We start from the raw sequence: 21,638 nt of genomic DNA, 5'->3' as shown, positions 1-21,638 counted from the left end.
AAAAGTCACCAGCCATTTGCTTACTGATTTGAATAAAATGTATTTGGTTTCTGTGCCACCATTTGCTTGACTTTCTTGTTCCGCTATTATGATGGCCAGGAAAATATCGGTCTCCTTCAGAAGAACAAGTGGACTTTTCCTATGGTCTATAACTGTGAACTCTAAAGCAGCAGTTCTCAACTGGGAGTCTGTATCCCCCTGGGGGGTTTGTGAGCAGGTTTCAGGGGGTCTGTCAAGCAGAGCTAGTGTTAGATTCCCTGGGGCCACGGGCACAAAGCCAAAGCCAGAGCCTCACCACTGAAGCCCAAGTGCCAAGCTGCAGTGGGGCTGAGGCCTGGGTCCCACTGCAGCAAGGCTGAATCTGTGGGGAAGGCCATAAAACTGTTGTTGTGGCACAGATGGGCCAGGGAGTTTTTATAGTGTGTTAGGGGAGCCTCAGAAAGAAAAAAGTTAAGAACCCCTGCTCTGAAGAAGAACCTGTAATACCACTAGAACCAGAGTGGGTGGCAAAAGATAGAGCAATGATTGGCAACCTTTGGCCCTCCAGGGCCTGTTTGTTTACATGCTGTGTCCCCAGGTTTGGCCGATCACGGCTTCCACTGGCTGCGGTTTGCCACTCCAGGCCAATTGGGGTTGTGGAAAGCGGCGGCCAACACATCCCTCGGGGTGCAGCCCCTACTGGCCTGGAACGGCGAACCGCAGCCAGTGGGAGCTGCGATCGGCCAAACCTGTGGACGTGGCAGGTAAACAAATCAGCCTGGCCCGCCAGGGTGCTTACCTTGGCGGGCTGCGGGTCAAAGGCTGCTGATCCCTGAGATAGAGAATAGACCCAGGTCCACAACACAGAAAGGGGAAGGGGAGCATTTTCCTTCCAGACAAGAAAACTAAGAGAAAGAAGCATCCAACTGTGTATGTATGTGTGAGACTGTCTTTTTCTTTCTACTATCTTTGTTGCTACAGAGCTGTCACATCATTCTGAGCCCCCATAAACCAATATCTTTATACTGGCTACACTGTCCAGGATGCTCTAATGAAGATGGATAATCTGCAGCCCCTTATCTGACAGTATTCTACTGATCTTTCTCTTCACTTCCCTTGACAATAAAATTAAAAAAAACATGCTAGTTAAGTTAAAACTCAAACAACATGTATCCAGACATTTGCTTGAAACAGATGTTGAACCTTACCTAAAATTGAGATCAGTGTTGCCGACTCCCACTTCCAATGCAAAATGATTTTCTATTCTGATTTCTCTTTATCACAGAGATGGAAAAGACCTATTAGATCATGTAGGCCATCTTCCTGCTGAGGCAGGAAAATGGATGGCAGCATCTATGGAAAAGGCTCAAAGCTATGTAGCCACTGAACAGTTACAACTGCAAATGTTTTCTCTAATGGCAGGATCTTGGATCACAACTCTTCTACACACTTGATGTCTGAATGCTTCATAGACAACACTCGAAACTGGTTATCGTATCTCCTCATAGTTCTGGTTTGGGCAAGCTATATGTATGGGCCAGATCCCCAGCTGGCGTAATATGATACAGCCAATTTACACTAGCTGAGGATCTGGGATATTTATTTCTTTTAATATTTGTCTCAAAAGTTAATTCTGCTAATCACAGGAATTAGAGATAGAAAAACAAAATAAGTCAGCCAGTTCATGCCCCTGCTGGTACAGAATTGCCCCCTACAGTTTAATTCCAGTGCTTTTTCCAGTCTCGTTTTAAATGTCTCAAGTAATGGGTCTTTTGCTACACCTCATGGAAAAAGTGTTCTACAATTTAATAGACCTCTAGACCCCCCCCTCAAGGGTTAAATCCTGCTTCGTGTTTCAGGCCTGGAATATTCTGGAAGCAGAGTTTAACAAAGGAGTCTTACTGGTTGAAACTCTCCCACACTACAAACTTCATGCATTTGTGCGCATGTAAGAGTGGCCTTATTTTCTCATTGTTTGTTAGTCAAATAAAATCTTTAGTAAATTGAAAAGCCAGGACTGGCTTATTGGATTTCAAGGACATAACAGAGAGGAGGGAGCTGGAAGGAAAGCTGGAAAAGTTATACACAATAGAAACAAACTTGAAGGTAAGAGGGAGGAATGAGACACTGAGACATACAGTCAAGGAGAGAAAAGGAAGAGCAAATACATTGGATACCAGGGCCGGCCCACAACATTTTGGCACGTAAGGTGAGGAGTGCAAACGATGCTCCCATGCCCCCTTGCTTGGGCCAAAACTTTGAAAAGTCTCAATTCTGCCTTCCTCCAGCACAGCTCTCCACCATCTCTGTGCATCTAGAGCAGAGAGAATACATATGCACCAGCAGCAGACACAAATTTCTACACTCTGGGTCCTAGTGGCTCCCCCACACAGTCTGGCACCTGAGGTAGCTGCCTCAGTTCACCTCATGGTAAGGCCAGCCCTGTTGGATACATAGCACGATTTGAAATGCATATGCAGGAGTGCACATCCTGCACTTAATCTAGGGCAGCCAAATGCAAGCCAATGTCCCTCCAGTTCAATACTTGGCTGTTTATTACTACTCTTCCTTTAGTTCATCCAATCAGCTTTGCAATCCAGGTGACAGTACTAATCACCAAGCCAGTTTGAATTATCCTCTTCAGTAAGATTGTATGAGGCACTCTATCATCATTTCACTGAGTCTGATGGTTGAACATTTTTTTTGTTTCATGTAAAAGTTCAAACATGTTTGAATCTTGGATGTGGGCTTTTTGACCAGATCCTCAGCTGATATAGTCTGGAGTAGATGCACAGAAGACAACGGTACAATGTCAGCTTGCATCAGCTGAGGAGCTGGGCTTAAAGATTCAAAATTACAAAAACAATGTATATTGAAAATAATATGCATTCTGGTAGTATCCTTTGGGGGTTTTCCTTGTAGGCTTCTTCCCCTCCCTCCAGCTGTCTACAAAATTTTAGAAATAGATGGAATATAGAAGTGGATCTAAGCAACAAGAAATAATGAACTTTCATCATACTTGGCCACTGTGCTTTCCTTGTGAAACTCTGAAGGGTACTTTTTTTTTGCATATTCAATGCAACAATGAACTTATTAAATATCTACATTTATTTTTAAGGAGAAACATAATAGGACTGTTTTTTGTCTGCCTTTCACCATCAGCAGTCATTTTTCACCTGTGCAGCGTAGGTATAAAATATCATGATAATTTGATAGCATTTTAAATCCACTTTGCACAGGTGCAAATGATTACACTAGATACAAGGCAGCAGAGAATGAGGCCCGGTGAGTTTTGGGACCCAGAGGCACACAGATAATGTAAGGTTGAATGCCTGGTACTAGTTTCTTGGCTTTTCTTCAGCTTTGTGTCTATGAATGAGAAAGAGTCGAGTAAGTGAAAATGCTTGACACTACTTCCTGGCAGTCACTGTAATCTTACATATCACCCTGTCTATTTTCTTTCCAGTGCAGCAGGGTCACTTCCAAAAGCTTGGCTTCAGTTTAGGCTCACAGAGCCAAGCCAGACAACAGGGTTTTGCTTTGACTTGCACATAACTTCAAGCTCTCCAAAGTCTTACTAGCTCAATTTCAATATGTTTGAACAATAAAGGGCAGATTCTCTGTCCACTTATATCTGATTTGTGCCACTCCAGTGTCTCTAAATAAATGTAAAGCCACCCAAGCGGCCAGTTGAAGATTCTCCTTGCATAGGGGAATCATCCAGTGGCATAGAGACAGCAATAACAGCTCTGCATCATCTCTCCATGCAGCTGCCAGCATAAGGATCATGGCCAAGGACAAGGGGTCTGGATGCAGTGCACTCACCCTCAATCCCCAGCTTGTGGAATTGCCCCTGTGAAGTCACTGCAGCTGGCATAATCTAGACAAGCCCTGAGGCTGCTCCAAGTTGCTCCTTGTGACTGAACTGGCAGCCTGGACATCAAGTGGCAAAGGTGAAATATAGCCACTTTTGCTGCTTCTCCTGGAGCTGTACTGGATATTGAATAACTTGTCCTGTAGTTTTTGTCCTATGAAAACAGGAAGACGCATTGTATGAGGATCTGAAACTTTCTTCAAATATCATCTGTTCAGATTTTGATTGGTCAGTTACTAGTTGCTAATACAATATATACCAAAAGTTATTGAAATGTACAGTAATGCCTTTTTGTTTTATTTCTGTCTCTGTTGAAATATGTAGGGAGTCCAGGGAGAAAGAGAAGACAAATGTGTTTTCAGTGTACAATTGAAAAAAACACTTTCATTCTTCAGGCACGTGAAGGAGATAAGTCTGTCTTAATAATGTTAGGATCAATATGTTCAGATACGGCACAATTTGTTGGTGCAAACTTCTGCCATTAATAACTGTGCTGTCCCTTGAAGACAGCCTTAAACTAAATTACAGCTGGGTTTGTTTCCTAGCAAATTAAATTATTCTGGATTTCATGGGGGTTTGGAAAATGAAAGATGAAGCAAACATTTGTTACAGAAACCCACCAGTATTCATTTGGACTAGGCATGAGCAAAAAGCCTGATACTTATACTTGGATTCGGATACTATTCCAATTTGGGGGGCCTAATAGTTGGTAATATCAGAACCTATCATCTGACTCCAAATATCAGCTTCTGCATGCCATCCTCCAACAGCCCTAGGTCCCTGATACACTCCCCACTGGACATTACAGTCAATCCCATCAAAAGCTGAACAGTCTTGTCTCCAGGCGTTTAACAGAGCTGAGGTATTTTCCTATTAGAGAACCTTCCCTCTAAATGATCTTTCAACTGAAAATATAGTTTCTGCAAAATCAAAAATTTCTACAGAATTTTTTATGTTTTCCCTTGGGAAAACCAAAGCAATTGGTTTGACGTGAATCAAAATATGTTGGCTTGTTGACCTGACATGGGCGATGTAGTCTGGTCAGGGAGTCCAGCCCATAGAGAAGAATGGGCTATCAGACATCTAAATGACAATGCCCTGAATCAATGTAGCACCCATAGGGAGATGCAGTTTAATGTTTAGCTGACTCAAAATGAAATCTTTTGGTTCCATTCAACAGACTGAAACTAAATATTTTGATTTTGGAGTATCACAAGGTTTAGTTTCAATCAAAAGTGCCAAATGGAATGCTTTGCTATTTCTGAATCAAAAATTTTCAGACCCTGTCGTTCTCCATAAAGTTTCAATATTTCAACATTTTGTCCTGTTTCAAACTTCAAAATATCAGAATTTCTTACCGGACTGAAATTCCGATTTCCCCCTCAGCTCTGCTTCCTATGTTTAGAAGCAGGTGCCTGGTCTTATTCACATCACTGTGAAGCAGCAGTGGTGAGTGTCCGCTGTGCTGTACAGAGTTTTGATCTTTAGAAAATTACAAAAAGGAAGGAAAGCTGATTGGTTTCATATTACACGTTTGGCATTTCCTGGTAGTCAGAAGCAGAGAGACTTAGTGTACTCAGCTTTTTCCTCAGCTCCTTCGGCAAAATTACTCAGTCCCCCCTCAAAGAAAACTCTCACTGCAGTCAGTGAGTGTATCCCTGAGTGATGACTGAATAAAAAGTGAGTGTTAGGTTATGTCCCTGAGATCCAGCAATGGAAAGGCCCTCATCAGACAGATACCAACCCTTCTTTATGTTTGGTTGGGCTTCAGCAGCCCATATGACACTTTCCTACTGCCTCCTGGGACCCTACAGAGAGGGCTTTCCCTGGGAGGAGAAAGTGTGAAGGAATGAGTCAAGATGTGTTCAGATATGACAAGGCAGAGGGCATCTCATCTCCCCACCAACTCCACCGATATTATTCAGAAAAATGAATACAGCCAAATCAACCCTCTCCTCCAAACAGAGGTCTCTAGGAGCATTTTGGTGCACAATCCTGACTTCTTAGAATGCTGTTTAAGGGAAACTCCTTGTGGAGTTATCAGCCTCTCTCCAGGGAAGACAGAAACCTCTGGACCTGAATCCAGACTTCTGGATCTGGCCCAATCTATATACATTTTGCAGGTCAGGAGATACGTATTGATGGTCTTAAATCTAAGATAAGAAATAGTAGTAAGAGGAAGAGACCCTTTTGCTTAAGAAGTTTGCCATTTTTTTATTTCTGTCAACCAGATATATCAATTAAAAAGATTTAGAGTATTTCTCTTAGGCTACCTTGACATCTTTTTTCAACTATAATTAGGTACAGGCTGTATTACTGTAGACTGGAGGGGAGGTAATTTTTTTTTTTTGGCAAGCAGAGTGGTGAGGCTTGTTCTTTGGCCAACTGAACAATGTTTGCCCTTTGCTAAACAAAATTTAATATGTTGCTTAAAGGAATTTCACATTAGCACACCAAAGGCTTGGTCCTACTTCTCTTACTCTTGCAAGTAATCCTATTAAAGTCACTACAACTGCGTGCCTGAGTAAAGGTTACTACATAAATACGTCTTGCAGGATCAAACCCTCAGCCTCCACCAGAATAATGAAGGATATCTTCTTAAGGCCTGCACAGTAATTAACAGGATTTATGGAAATACAGCACATTCTTGCAGCTGCTTTCAAAATTAACTGCAAAGATTCCATTAATTCCTGCCCCCTCAGAAAAATATGTGATTACAATGTCTTCGGAGAAATATCTGCTTAATAATGTTTTAATTCAAAATATGCCAATAAACCAAATATTAGACAGGCTACAGTTTGTGCTAATTATGTCGATTACATTTGTTGTTGGTGTAAATATTCTTTGTTGAGAAAATTACACTGAATTTGAATACAAAATTAGCGGTTTCTCACTGTGCTGGTTTATAAATTCCAGGATTGCAATGGTAAAAGAGAATGAGAAAGAAAGCTTTTTCCCTCTGTACCTTTACAAGACTTAAAACATGATTATTATATTTCTCTTACCCTGAATAAAGCTGTTCTATACTTTATACAATTCGTGGAATTCTATGGCAAATCTTTGCAATTGTAAACTCTTAACAGACATAAGAATGGCCATACTGGGTCAGACCAAAGGTCCATCTAGCCCAGTATCTTGTCTTCTGGCAGTGGCCAATGCCAGGTGCCCCAGAGGGTATAAACAGAACAGGTAATCATCAAGTGATCCATCCCCGCCACCCATTCCCAGCTTTTGGCAAACAGAGGCTAGGGACACCTCCATCCCTGACCATCCAGGCTAATAGCCATTGTTGGACCTATCCCTCATGAATGTATTTAGTTCTTTTTTGAATCCTGTTATACTCTTGGCCTTCACAATATCCTCTGCCAAAGAGTTCCACAGGTTGACTGCTCATCCCATCTGAGATTTCCAAAAATAGCTATTACTAATTACACCATTGTAAAAATAAATTAAGAAGGGCATATTTTCATTGGAAATATGACCTAAACTGGTAATTAAAAAAAGCTACATCTGCCAGTTAATCAGTTAAGTATAGGGCCCATATTGGCTTCATGCAGGGCCGGCCCACAACATTTTGGCACCTGAGGCGGGGAGCTCAAATGACGCCCCCATGTCCCATCGCTTGGGCCAAAATTTTGAAAGATCTCAATTCTGCCTTCTTCCTGTTCTACTCCTCTCATGGTACTGCTCTGCTACCTACCAATGCCCCTCTGCCATGTACATTGGCCAAACCAGACAATCTCTATTCAAAAGAATTAATGGACACAAGTCTGACATCAGGAATCATAACACTCAAAAACCAGTAGGAGAACACTTTAACCACAGGTGGCAATTTTTCAACAGAAAAGCTTCAAAAACAGACTCCAACAAGAAACTGCTGAGCTGGAATTGATATGCAAACTAGATACAATCACCTTAGGTTTGAATAGGGACTGGGAATGGCTGAGCCATTACAAACATTGAATCTATCTCCCCTTGTAAGTATTCTCACACTTCTTATCAAACTGTCTGTACTGAGCTATCTTGATTATCACTTCAAAAATGTTTTTTCTTTACTTAATTGGCCTCTCAGAGTTGGTAAGACAGCTCCCACCTTTTCATGCTTTCTGTATGTGTATATATATCTCCTCAATATATGTTCCATTCTATGCATCCGAAGAAGTGGGCTGTAGCCCACAAAAGCTTATGCTCAAATAAATTTGTTAGTCTCTAAGGTGCCACAAGTACTTCTGTTCTTTTTGCGGATACAGACTAACACGGTTGCTACTCTGAAACCTATCCCAATAAAGGAGAACTAACAACTTAAAATGCCTTGTTCAAAAATTTTAAGTAACATCATACAACATTCCAAATATACTGCTGTGTTCTTTGAGCTGCATGAAACATTCTTCAACTGACTGTATTGCACAATCTAACACCTGGTTAAAGAATTCAACTTTGAATTGTTGTTTGGGGTCTCTTATGGGATTATTCCATGTCTCGTAATCAAAATGTCTTCTTCTTCAGTGACACTTGTATTCTTGAATGGGTGAGAAAATAGCTTCAAACTGGAACCGGTACAGAGAAGGGCTACTAGGATGATCCGAGGAATGGAAAACCTGTCTTATGAAAGGAGACTTAAAGAGCTTGGCTTGTTTTGCCTAACCAAAAGAAGGCTGAGGGGAGATATAATTGCTCTCTATAAATATATCACAGGGATAAATACCAGGGAGGGAGAGGAATTATTTAAACTCAGTACCAATGTGGACACAAGAATAAATGGATATAATAAACTGGCCATCAGGAAGTTTAGACTTGAAATTAGATAAAGGTTTCTAACCATCAGAGGAGTGAAGTTCTGGAAGAGACTTCCAAGATGAGCAGTGGAGGCAAAAGATATATCTGACTTCAAGACTAAGCTTGATAAGTTTATGGAGGGGATGATATGATGGAATAGCCTAATTTTGGCAATTAATTGATCTTTGACTATTAGTGGTAAATATGCCCAATGGCCTGTGATGGGGTGGGATCCGAGTTACTACAGATATTCTTTCCTGGGTGTCTGGCTGGTGAGTCTTGCCCACATGCTCAGGGTTTAGCTGATCACCATATTTGGGGTCAGGAAGGAATTTTCCTCCAGGGCAGATTGCCAGAGGTCCTGGGTTTTTTTTTGCCTTCCTCTGCAGCGTGGAGCACGAGTCACTTGCTGGAGGATTCTCTGCACCCTGAAGTCTTTAAACCATGATTTCAGGAATTCAATAGCTCAGACATAGGTTAGGAGTTTGATACAGGGTGGGCAGGTGAGATTCTGTGGCCTGCATTGTGCAGAAGGTCAGACTAGATGATCATAATAGTCCCTTTTGACCTTAAAGTCTATGATTCTATGATTCAGTGTGAAGTTCCTCTGCCAACTTCTGCGCACTGTTCAGAACGTTCTGAAATCCCTCATCTGACTAGTAAGACTGTAGGTATGACTTTGCTTTGTCCAGTTGTTCCATTGCTCCAGATATATCAAGGTCAACACCTTGGAGTCTCTTGCTTGCATTTATTTCAAACAATATGTCAAGCCACAACACTAAGCCACAAGGAAATCTGAAACTTTGTATATATTACTGGTGATTCCATTTCCCTCTGCCACTGTTCTCCCATGAACAGTTCCTGTCATAGCATTATCCTCCACAATGGAAACTATGGCATCATCTATCTTCCCAATTTGGTGTTTGATAGGCTTTATCGCCTCCACTTGACTTTCCCATCATGTGGGACTCAGTGGTTTCAGTGTCAGAGAGGATGTTCCCAGATGTTGCTTCAAAATTTGCCATTGATGAGTTGATGCAGAGAAAAATACAGACATGCTTTGAATTACATCAGGGGTTCTCAAACTGGGGGTAGGGACCCCTCAGGGGGGTCACAAGGTTATTATGTGGGAGGTCATGAGCTGTCAGCCTCCACCCCAAAACCCGCTTTGCCTCCATCATTTATAATTGTGTTAAATATATAAAAACATGATTTTAATTTATGGGGGGGTCGCATTCAGAGGCCTCCTATGCGAAAGGGGTTACCGGTACAAAAGTTTGAGAACCACTGAATTACATTAAAAAATTCAGCAGCCTCACTAGAAGCTGATGGTTTATCACTGGCCACCAAATTCAATGAATGAGAACTGCATGGGACAAAAAAATCTCAAGGGTTTAACTCTCCACTCCTCTGTTCTTTCCTCCCATGTTGGCACCATTATCATAGCCCTGACCTCTCATGTCAGCTATCGCAATTTCTGTATCTTCCAGCTTTTTAAAAAGCACATTTGTCATACCAGCTCCTGTAGTATCATCAATGTCAATAAATTCTAGAAAATACCCTCTGACAGTCACCATTGCAGGGACATTTCCACTAGGTTCTGTTGTTGTTACAAAGCGCACCATTAAAGTCATTTGTTCCATATGGCTGATGTCAGGTGTGCAGTCCAGGATAACAGAGTAATATCTTGCTTACTTCAAATCTGCCACAATCTTCTGTTTGACTTTTGTTGCCAGTAAATGTATGATCTCATTTTTAATTGTTTTTCCAAGGTAGTGTTGTATGTACATTTCTTGGGTGGTGACTCTTCTTAGATGCTCCTGGAGTACAGCATCAAACTCAGCCACCAACTCCACAATTTTAAGGAAGTTTCCATTGTTTGGCACATACAGCTGAGATGAAGTGCCACACAATGCTAGGTTTTGGGTAGCAAGCATTCTCACAATGGCAATAAGCCTTTTCAGAACATTTTGCCAATAAAGAGATTCTGATGCAATCTTCTTTTGATGCTGATCATGTATGGTAGCCTTTAATCTTAGTCTCATCTCAAGCTCTCCACCTATAGAATGCTCTTTGGTGATTTGCTGCCTTCTCATAGCATGCCAGATTTTTAGCCAGATTTTTCCAGTCCTTTGTTCCTGTAGAACCCAAAGTGGCTGGAACATTAGACTGGAAGAGTTTGCAACAAAAACAGTATGCAGCATTCTTTGAGTACATAAGCCATGGCCTCTCCACTTTGTCACCATTGGGGATTTCACACCAGTAATGTGTTGAATGGAAACTTCTGTTTTCATTGGAGAACATGAAGTTTGGGGAACATGAAGTTTTTCATTTGCTGTGGCCCATGCAGTACAAGGAAGTCCCTATGGCTACTGCTCAAGTGGCTCCACAGTCCTGGATTATCTAGACTTAAAGAACTAAACTCAGCAGCAGCTGTTTCTTGCCCCTCCACCATATTCTTCTCTGATCTACACTTTTCTTCAGGAATGTGCATGTTTACATCCATTTGAGATGGAGATATGGATGCTGCAGTAGCTGTCAGGTCACCTGCACTCTGACTAACTGGAAGATCAGGCATCTCCTCGCCACTCAGTTCCTCACTGGGGCCAGAACATTTGTGTCTATGTATCTCAGGCGAGCTCCTTCCTGCTTAGATAGAAAAGCTTTTGCCTTCTTCCGTGTTCTGAATGCTGCCCCAGAGGGGCGTTTTCTTCTTTCACTCATGACTGCAGTTCTGTGCCAGCTCTAGTGGCTCTCAACACTCAATTGAAGGGGACAAATAAGCAGGCTGGTAGCAGGGCCTGAGTGATGGAAGATATCAGTGTCTTAAGGGCCTAACTGGCTCCTAGTACTTCAGTTGACTGCCTGTTCTCCTCAAGTGGGTTCAGGGAAGTAGCAGGAAACAGGAAGCCCCTGAGAAGCTGGTGTTAATCAGTCCAGGCTCCTGGGGATGCTAGAGAGTTTCGTAAGAAGCTCCTCCTCCTCTTTCTCCCTGCAGCTCCTCTTGCTTTCTGTTATTCCCTCTCACCTTTTCTCCTGCCTGCCTGTTTTGTCTCTTGTGCCCTCCTTCCTCCAGCACAGCACTGCACCATCTCTGTGCATCTAGAGCAGAAAGAATACATGTGCACCAGCAGCAGACACAATTTTCTACACTCTGGATCCTAGTGGCCCCCCCCCCCCCCACCGTCTGGCATCTGAGGCGGCTGCCTCAGTTCGTCTCATGGTAAGGCCAGCCCTGACTTCATGGGAGTTTTGCTTGTTTGTAGACTAAAGTATTCAGCCTATGGATGTTGGGTGGTCTATTTTTCCAATGAGGTTTAAGTGGCCTTATTCCCCACTCCAATCCACCCTTTATAGACCTGTGCACTAGTGCAAAAAAGGTGTAAGAAGCTACTCTCTGGTTTGGTAATGTTTTAGACCCACTTTGCACTCATTTTACATAGGTGTAAGTGAATTTGTAAGGTGCAGAATCAGGAGAAGAAGCAGGTCCACTGTATCTAGAAGGCAGGTCTGCTCCATGTCTCCTGGTCAGTTCTGCTGGTTATTGAAAATATTACATCTGTCACTGAAATCTCATCATGTACGTATAGGGTTGGTGGTTATAGAAGTGCATAAAATCATTACCACTAGCGATGCAATTTTTCAGCCATTGCAGTTTGGGTCAGGTCACTCCATTGTAGCCCACCTGCAGCACTTTCACTCATAAAGCTAATGGGAGACTCCCAATCAAAATGACTTTCCCAGCAAAAATCAGTACAATTAAGAGGTGGTTAAATAGCATACTACATTACCATGTAGCTACTGAGAGGAACTGCCAAAATGTCCACAGAAAATTTTTAGTTTGACAGGTAGATGCTGTTATTGAGGGCCAGATTCTGGCATGCTATTTTACACTGCTCTAATAGCACAAAACAGCCAGAAAATTGGCTCCACTGGTATTTGTGAATTCCCAGTGTGTCAGGGGATAGTGAAAAACTGGCATACATAGGGGCCATAGCCAGGAAAAAGGAGATCTTGGAGAAGTAATCAGCCGGGTATAAGTTAGAACAGCCTTTGTGCCTCTCCATCTTATGTCAGAGACTGGAATCATTTCTGGTAAGTCCCAGAATCTAAGAGCTACGAAGGTGGCATAAACTGACATATGCCCCCTCCCCCTGAGTTGTGCTGAATACAGCTCAGACACATCTGTCTACCCAAGTAACTGTATATTCAAGTATTTTTTTACTATAGCTTATGTTTACTGTAAGGTGCTCAGGCACCATTGCCTATGTTTTTTTACATTCATATGTAAGACAGAAATAATTGGGTAGCTTGACTCACCCTGTATTTATATCCAGTGTTGGCTGGGTGTTCTGCATTTGATGAAATTATCCCCAAAAGACTGATGGGGAATGACAATTTTGTCTCATTTATATTCAGCACCATTTCCCTAGTATGGAAATAAGCAGAGAAACGTGAAGAGGAGGTAAAAGTAGAGCAACAAGCAGAAGAAAGATTTCTTAATGATATTAGAGATTTTCTAAAGGATCCCTGACCTCTAGCTAATCCTAAAATAGTAACATAATACATGTTCTGCAGTTGAGCAATGCCACCCATACAGATAAGCTGATTTGGCATGGAAGGTTTTGATTTTGTATATGCCAGCGGGCCACATGGCAGCCAGGTTTTGGGGAGGCAACACCAATTTTTTTTTCAGCAAGGAGTTTTCAGAGGAGAAGGGAGAGAAAGTACATATGTGTGTGTTATCAGCTACCAGCCAGTACTTGCTCTCTGTCTTCCAGTTCTGCCTTATCCTCTCTAGTACATGGTCAAGAAGCAGGTGTATTAAAATAAATTCTAGCTTCATCTTTTAAAAGTCAGGTGCTCCTTACTGTCTTCGTTAAGCAGAAGGTCCTTCTGTCTGTAGCTGGGGCATCAGCATCAGTGTTCCCCTTCTTAAAAGATTTTTTTTGAGGGGGGAAGATAGTGAACATCATTATGACTTTCTAATAATCCTTGGAGAAGATAAAGATCTGGTAAGTAAAAGACAAAAATTAACAAACTTTCTAGCTACATATGGAAGTACTGACTGCTACAATTACAGGTAAACTTCTGAACATATGCTAGCATGGCCAAACATAGTAAACAAGAACCTTTCATTAAGGAAAAATTTAATCTTCCAACTTTCATACACAAATGTACTTGTCACCCTAAATTTTCCAGGATGTATATGCCAGCTCCAACTCATAGTTGCTTGGCTTTACCGCTCCTTAGTTGTATATTGGTCTTTCTGTTTTTCCTGTCTGTGGGCTGTTTGAGTCCAATAGCTACTATTCCAACAAGGTACTTGTGTTCTCTGGACTTATAGGCCATGGGTGAAATTGTGACCCCTCTGAAATCAATGGCAAAACTCCCATTGAGTTAAATAGAGTCATTTTTAAATGGCACTTGAAAGGATTTTGATCTAAGATGCATTATTTTCTCCAGTGTCAGCTGCCTATTTTTAAATGCAATTTAAAACCAAATGCAACTGTAGTCAATAGAAAACTTTCATCTGGTTTCAGAAAAATGTAGAGTATTTGAAAACTTTCCAGAATCAGGGAGTACAGGGGTGTGTGTGTGCATAGATTATATATGTAACAGAGAAGGAGGTCATGTTGAAGATCTGGATCCTGCTATTGGTGCTCAGGGTAGTCACATCTGGGTTTTTATTTCAGACTTCTCTCATATACTTTACCATCTAATTCTCTCTTATACTTTATCATGAATACTTTGTGCAATTTAAAGACAATGTGATAGAATATAGGGCATTTTGAGTACAAGATTTAAAAAAAATTATATTAAATTTATACTGTAGCATATGGTAGCAATAGTCATGTGCTAAATTGCATCTATCATGTACTTTGACCTCACCTGCCCAATTCCTAATTTACCTTCACCAGGGCTTATTCTAACATTCCAAACTTCTGAGCAGCTTCAAAAAGTCACCAATGTTTAAAAATCAGCTTGCAAGAGAAGTACTTTATTTGCCACTCAAATGTAAAAATTTTCCTCCAAAATTAGATTTTTCTGAGGTGCTGGACAATAAATACTTAGTCCTGGACAGACAAGGGGAAAGTTTAAGGTCTGGTATCTCATGACCATTCAGTAGTAGAAATGGGAAATCCCAAGCTTTCCTTGCTTGGAAGCCATGGAAGATCCACAGATATTAGACATTAAAGGAGTAACATTTTTATGTATGGAAAAGCTATTTTTATACAATTTGTAGAAGTTTTAAAAAATGCATGAGTTATATATTGTCTCTTCCTCTCAGGTCTGTGCAGTTGGACACACAGTAACCAAGGCAACTGGTTTTACAGGCAGAGAGATGAAGAATAGTAAATAGACATAAGACATTTGTGCAATAGTTTTTCTGTAAAATTTGAGGTTGATACAGAATATATAATGGTGTGGTATAAAGGCTTTACAGGTACCAATTTGGCATGACCCATATAACTCTCTCATGGCTTTGAATAATGACATTCCAAATTCATGAAGCTATTGCCTTTATGCCACATCACATCAGCATGCATTCTCCCACTCTCAGTTCTGCTAACTCAGGTTAAGATAGCAGTGAAGACATGGCAACTCGGCTTTTAAATGAGTGTGGAGCTCAGCTGAGCAGTTAAGAGCTGGGTTGCTGTGTACTCATAAATATTTTAACCTAAGTTAGCTAACAAGGGTTAGCTAACATGATTTAGCTTTTTTGTTGTTGTTGTTTTTTGCAGTGAAGGCATAGCCTATATTATATGTGTATAACTTCTTTGCTGTTAGTGAAGTTTGTAATCTAGCAGTGAAATGGGGCTTAGATGAGACCTATATGGTGCATAAACTTTGTTCTGCCTCTGTGCACGTGGACAAATTTCATCCCATCTACTTATAACATTCTTATAACATATTTCCTCTTTATTAAGTGCCAATGAAATATGACTGTTTTTTGTCAGTGCAAGCAAATCTACTCCCATTGCTTCTGATTTTATTTTTGAAAACAAGAACAGTTTCCTTTCTCTTCCTACCCTTAAAAAATCACAGCAGTTCACACACATCCAAAAAATGTTTTAAAAATGGTGAAATTCCAACAATTCTATTTTTAATGTTAACAAATTTTGACCAGTTCTATACTTGGTCAAAAACACAAACATTTTCAACCAAAAATTTGTTTGCAGGGTTTCTCATCAAAAATAGAATTTTGAACAAATAAAATCACCAAAAACTCAAAATTTGGAAGATGTTGACATGGAGGATCAATGAGTGGCCAGTTGTATACTATAAATGTCTGTATCCCACTTCTACTTGACCTGTTCTTTACCCACTGAACACCCCATGGAACACCTCCTATCCTTCACTTCTGCCTGTCTTCCCTTCCCTTTTTTCCCCGCTGGCAGCTCTTTCTTTGAAGCTGCATGCCCTCTTCCTTTGTCTAATTGCATAACAGTATACCTGTCTATGTGTCAAATAATCAGTTAAACAAACCAAAAAACCCAACAAGCTCACACATGGGGTCCGATTTTACAATTTGTGTGCCTCAGCTAGTGTCCCCAGTTTTGCAGTTAAGTACCCAAATACATAGTTTAGGTGCCTAGGTACCAAATGGAGTACCCAAAAGGCCATCATGGAAGCAAGGCTTAAAAGCTGGATTTCTCTTGTAACTCACTGTAAAGTTATAGAAATATAGGGCTGAAAGGGTCCTTAAGAGGTTTTCTAGTCAAGCCTTCTGTACTGATGCAGGACCAGTAAACCTACACCATCCCTGAAATGTTTTTGTTCATCCTGTTCTTAAAATCCTCCTGCAATGGTGGATTCCACAGCCTTCCTTGGAAGCCTTTTCCACAGCTTAACTACCCTTATAATTAGAAAGTTTTCCTAATAGCTAACCTACATTTCCTTTGCTGCAGAATAAGCCCATTACTTCTTGTTCTGCATCCAGTAGCCTTGGAGAATAATTGATCACAGTCTTCTTTATAACAGCCTTTAACATGTTTGAAAACTGTTAGCAGGTCCCAGTCAGTTTTTTTAACCTTTCCTCATAGGTGAGGTTTTTTCTAAACCTATTATAGTTTTTATTGCTCTCCTCTGGACTCTCTCCAATATCACATCTTTCTTAAAGTGTGGCACCCCAAACTGGACAGTCTATTCCAGCTGAGGCCTCACCAGTTCTGAAAACAGGGGGACAATTATCTACTGAGTCTTATATATGATATTCTTTTTAATACATCCCAGAATGATATTAGCCTTTTTTGCAACTGTATCACAATGTTGACTCTCATTAATTTGTGATCCATTACACCCCCCAGATCCTTTTCAGCAGTATTACTGCCTAGTCAGTTATTCCCCATTTTGTATTTGTGCTTTTGATTTTTCCTTCTTAAGTACAATACTTTTCACTTGTTTTTGTTTAATTTCATTTTGTGGATTTTAGACCAATTCTCCAGTTTGTCAAGGTTGTTGAACTCGAATCCTGTCCTCCAAAGTGCTTTCAACACCTTGATGTCATCAATACATTTTATAAGCATACTTACCACTCCATTATTCAAGTTATTAGTGAAAATATTCAATAGTATGGGACCCAGGATTGACCCTTCTGGATCCCCACTAGATACAGCCTCCCAGTTTGGCAGTAAACCATTGATAACTACTCTTTGAATCTGGCCTTTCAACTCATTGTGGACCCCCCTGGCTGTGACTTCACCTAGATCATGTTTCTCTAATTTGCTTATGAGACTGTGATGTAGGACTATGCCAAAAGTCTTACTAAAATCAAGATATATCACACCTACTGCTTCCCCCCAATTCACTAGACCAGTAAATGTATTTCTCCCCTCATTTCTTTACTTTTATAAATACAGAAGAGATCAGAAAGTAATACATTTAATTTGTTAAATATATATTCAACTCAAATAAAAGGAAATAATTAAAAAACAAAATATTAAAATATGAAACAAAAAACAAAATATTAAAAAAATAGTTTTCAGGCTGAGACTTTCATCAGCGAAATTTTAGCTTAAAGGAAATTTCTATGGCTCAGTGATTGAAAAAAGCCTTTCTACCCCAAATGTTTATTAACACCTGACCACAATCCCTAACCATAGCAATGCTGATTGGTACAGTATAATAGCAATGGTCAGTAAAATACAAGATAGGGAAAGAATCTGAGATCAGAGGCAAAATTGAAGCCTTGAAGTTTTTGGGGGCTGAAGAATAAATTGAAAAGGTTCATGTTATAATTTTAATCTAAGTCTCAAAAAACTGCACTGCTGCCTGAAAATTCACTTCTGACCCTATTTTCTACATATAGGGGATTAAATTAGCACTGTTTTAAATACCACATTAACTAGATATTTTGTGTATTGCACTGAGAATTCTGTAGAAAAATATCAGGGGCAGAAAAGTAAACCCGTTCCTTTCTTATAATATTTGGCATATTCTGTAGTCCTTTTCCCTCCTCTTCAGACAAATGAGTAGTGACTTTGATTTTGGAGGAACATTTAATGATGTGTCTTTGATATTCTGCAGAACCACTGCATTAAAAATTCATATGGCCCCAAGCATTCATAAACTATGTTTCCTCCTACGCATGCTAGCAACAAAACTATTTATCCTGTTTTACTATATAATCATTGTGGTTTTGCACTTATATTCATTGTATGTTGAATATCTTATGTAATGCCTCTATCCTCTGATGATATCTGGTGTTTTCCTTAGAAAATCCTGGGGAAATTTCAGAAGGAATAAATAGCAAAACTGGCCAAAAGTGACACGTTGAATAGAAGACTGCTTTTGTCTCTTAAAATATGGCATATAGTTCAGGGTTTGTCTAGATATGAAAAGACAGTGTTGTGATCTGCAGCATAATTTGTGATTCATTTAGTTTGTTGATTTTATTGATTCTGCTGCGTGCAGGGAGAATTTATGCTATTTCTCTCCCAGGGCTATGTTCTACTAATTTGTGACAATATCTACACTAACTACTTGCAGCTGTGTGTTCTTCCATACTTTGATCATATTATTAAAAAGCTATCCCTTGTGTTGCACACCATGATGGCATCATTGAAGAGTATAGAAGAACACAAAGACTCCAAGAGTTAATAATGCCAGCACAGTACAATTATTTTTGAAAAAATAGGACTGTTGACTGGACTAGATTAAGGCCGAATACTTTGCAGGGGGATTGATGGCAGTGCATACTGCTTGTTTACAAGAGTTTCATTGCCCCTGTTAAGGTAAGATTGATTTTTCCCTTTCCTCCTGAATCCATTGCCATTCCATTGCTGGAAGACAATACACTTCCTTCAGATCAAAGCATGCATATGGCATGGAAGGCAAAGCTATCAAATGCATTTTGAAATGACTTTCACCATGATCACTGGACTCTCATGGTCTCTGCTATTTTTGACTGAATTTAAACCGGAGGGAAATGATCTGTCTCCATAGGGGATTAAACCAGGTGGGAAAAGGGAGTTCTCCCTCCAAACATAGGTCCTTATTCTTCACTCCCTTGGACCTTGTGTGGAGATTTGCCTTTTTGCACAGATGGTGTAAAATGCACCCATCTGATTTTGTAGCATTTCAAATCCACTTTGCACTGGGGTGAATGACTTCACAAATATGAACCAGTCAAGAGAACCAAGCTCTAACAGTGATTCAAGTGGAAGTCTGCAAACCCAGGGAATTCATATTATAACATCCCTTTTATTTCTCTCTCAGAGACAAGGTACTGGAGCAACAAATGGAAAAGACAAGACATCTGGTGAGAAAGGTAAGACTAGATTTTATTTCATTTTGGAGAATATCAAGACAAGTTGTTTTCTTGTATCAAAATGTTTCATTTACAATATTGACATACATCAGCCTTTTCCTTTGCATCAGTTTGAAAACTTGTGATTGCTGTCTTCACATTTATGTTTTTAGCATTTCAGTGTGCGCACAAAAGCCCTGATTTTGAACTTACAGTACTGTCAAACAGGAGTAACTCTACTGAAGTCAATGGGTTATATGGGTACAAACTAGTACAAGTGAAAACAGAATCAAGTACCAAATATATTTGCCATCATGGACAAGGAGAGTAGACTCAGGGCTGGCCTTGTCATGAGAAGAATTGAGGCGGCTGCCTCAGGTGCCAGACTGTGAGTGTGAGGGGGGCGCCACTAGGACCCAGAGTGTAGAAAATTGTGTCTGCTGCTGGTGCATATGTATGCTCTCTGCTCTAGATGCACAGAGATGGCAGAGTGCTGTGCTGGAGGAAGGAGGGCACAAGAGACAAAACAGGCAGGCAGGAGAAAAGGTGAGAGGGAATAACAGAAAGCAACAGGAGCTGCAGGGAGAGAGAGAGGAAGAGCCTCTTATGTACCACTCTAGAACCCCCAGGAACCTGGACTGATTAACACCAGCTTCTCAGGGAGCTTCCTGTTTCCTGCTACTTTCCTGAACCCACTTGAGGAGAACAGGCAGTCAACTGAAGTACTAGGAGCCAGTTAGGCCCTTAAGACACTGATATCTTCCATCACTCAGGCCCTGCTACCAGCTTGCTTATTTGTCCCCTTCAACTGAGTGTTGAGAGCCATTATAGCTGGCACAGAACAGCAGTCATGAGTGAAAGAAGAAAACGCCCCTCTGGGGCAGCATTCAGAACACGGAAGAAGGCAAAAGCTTTTCTATCTAAGTAGGAAGGAGCTCGCCTGAGATACATAGACACAAATGTTCACAGTGAGCCTTCCGGCCCCAGTGAGGAACTGAGTGGCGAGGAGATGCCTGATCTTCCAGTTAGTCAGAGTGCAGGTGACCTGTCAGCTACTGCAGCATCCATATCTCCATCTCAAATGGAAGTAAACATGCACATACCTGAAGAAAAGTGTAGATCAGAGAAGAATGTGGTGGAGGGGCAAGAAACAGCTGCTGCTGAGTTTAGTTCTTTAAGTCTAGATAATCCAGGACTGTGGAGCCACTTGAGCAATAGCCAAAGGGACTTCCTTGTACTGCATGGGCCACAGCAAGTAAAAAACTTCATGTTCCCCAAACTTCATGTTCCCCAATGAAAACAGAAGTTTCCATCCAACACATTACTAGTCTGAAATCCCCAATGATGACAGAGTTGAGAGGCCATAGTTTATGTATTCAAAAACCCAGATTGCTACATACTGTTTTTGTTGCAAACTCTTCCAGTCTAATGTTCCAGCCACTTTGGGTTCTACAGGAACAAATGACTGGAAAAATCTGGCTAGAAATCTGGCATGCCATGAAAAGGCAGCAAATCACCAGAGAGCATTCTATAGGTGGAAAGAGCTTGAGATGAGACTGAGATTAAAGGCTACCATACATGATCAGCATCAAAAGAAGATTGCATCAGAATCTCTTTATTGGCAAAATGTTCTGAAAAGGCTTATTGCCATTGTGAGAATGCTTGCTACCCAAAACCTAGCACTGTGTGGCACTTCATCTCAGCTGTATGTGCCAAACAATGGAAACTTCCTTAAAACTGTGGAGCTGATGGCTGAGTTTGATGCTGTACTCCAGGAGCATCTAAGAAGAGTCACCACCCAAGAAATGTACACACACCACTGCCTTGGAAAAACAATTGAAAATGAGATCATACAATTACTGGCAACAAAAGTCAAACAGAAGATTGTGACAGATCTGAAGTCATCAAAGTTCTATTCTGGACTGCACACCTGACATCAGCCATATGGAACAAATGACTTTAATGGTGCCTTTTGTAACAACAACAGAACTAGTGAAAGTGTCCTTGCAATGGTGACTGTCAGAGAGCATTTTCTAGAATTTATTGACATTGATGATACTACAGGAGCTGGTATGACAAATGTGCTTCTTAAAAAGCTGGAAGATATGGGAGTTACGATAGCTGACATGAGAGGTCAGGGCTACGATAATGGTGCCAACGTGAGAGGAAAGAACAGAGAAGTGAGACATTGATCCAAGAGTTAAATCCTTGAGGAGGCGATAAAGCCTATCAAACACCAAATTGGGAAGATAGATG

The 21,638-nt window shown here is 40.8% G+C and overlaps 1 protein-coding gene across 1 annotated transcript in view; it reads left to right on the top strand.

The window, feature by feature from the left end:
• PCP4 (Purkinje cell protein 4) overlaps nt 1-21,638 on the top strand; it is a 76,412-nt gene that overhangs the window by 7,903 nt on the left and 46,871 nt on the right. Inside the window, exon 2 of the mRNA XM_030552215.1 lies at nt 19,352-19,403. Coding sequence (XP_030408075.1) covers nt 19,352-19,403 — 52 coding nt within the window. The remainder of the gene's footprint in view (nt 1-19,351; nt 19,404-21,638) is intronic.

This window comes from Gopherus evgoodei, chromosome 1, assembly GCF_007399415.2.
Source record: "Gopherus evgoodei ecotype Sinaloan lineage chromosome 1, rGopEvg1_v1.p, whole genome shotgun sequence".
In the NCBI taxonomy this organism is placed as follows: Eukaryota; Metazoa; Chordata; order Testudines; family Testudinidae; genus Gopherus; species Gopherus evgoodei.
This window is presented reverse-complemented; position numbering and strand designations above follow the sequence as displayed.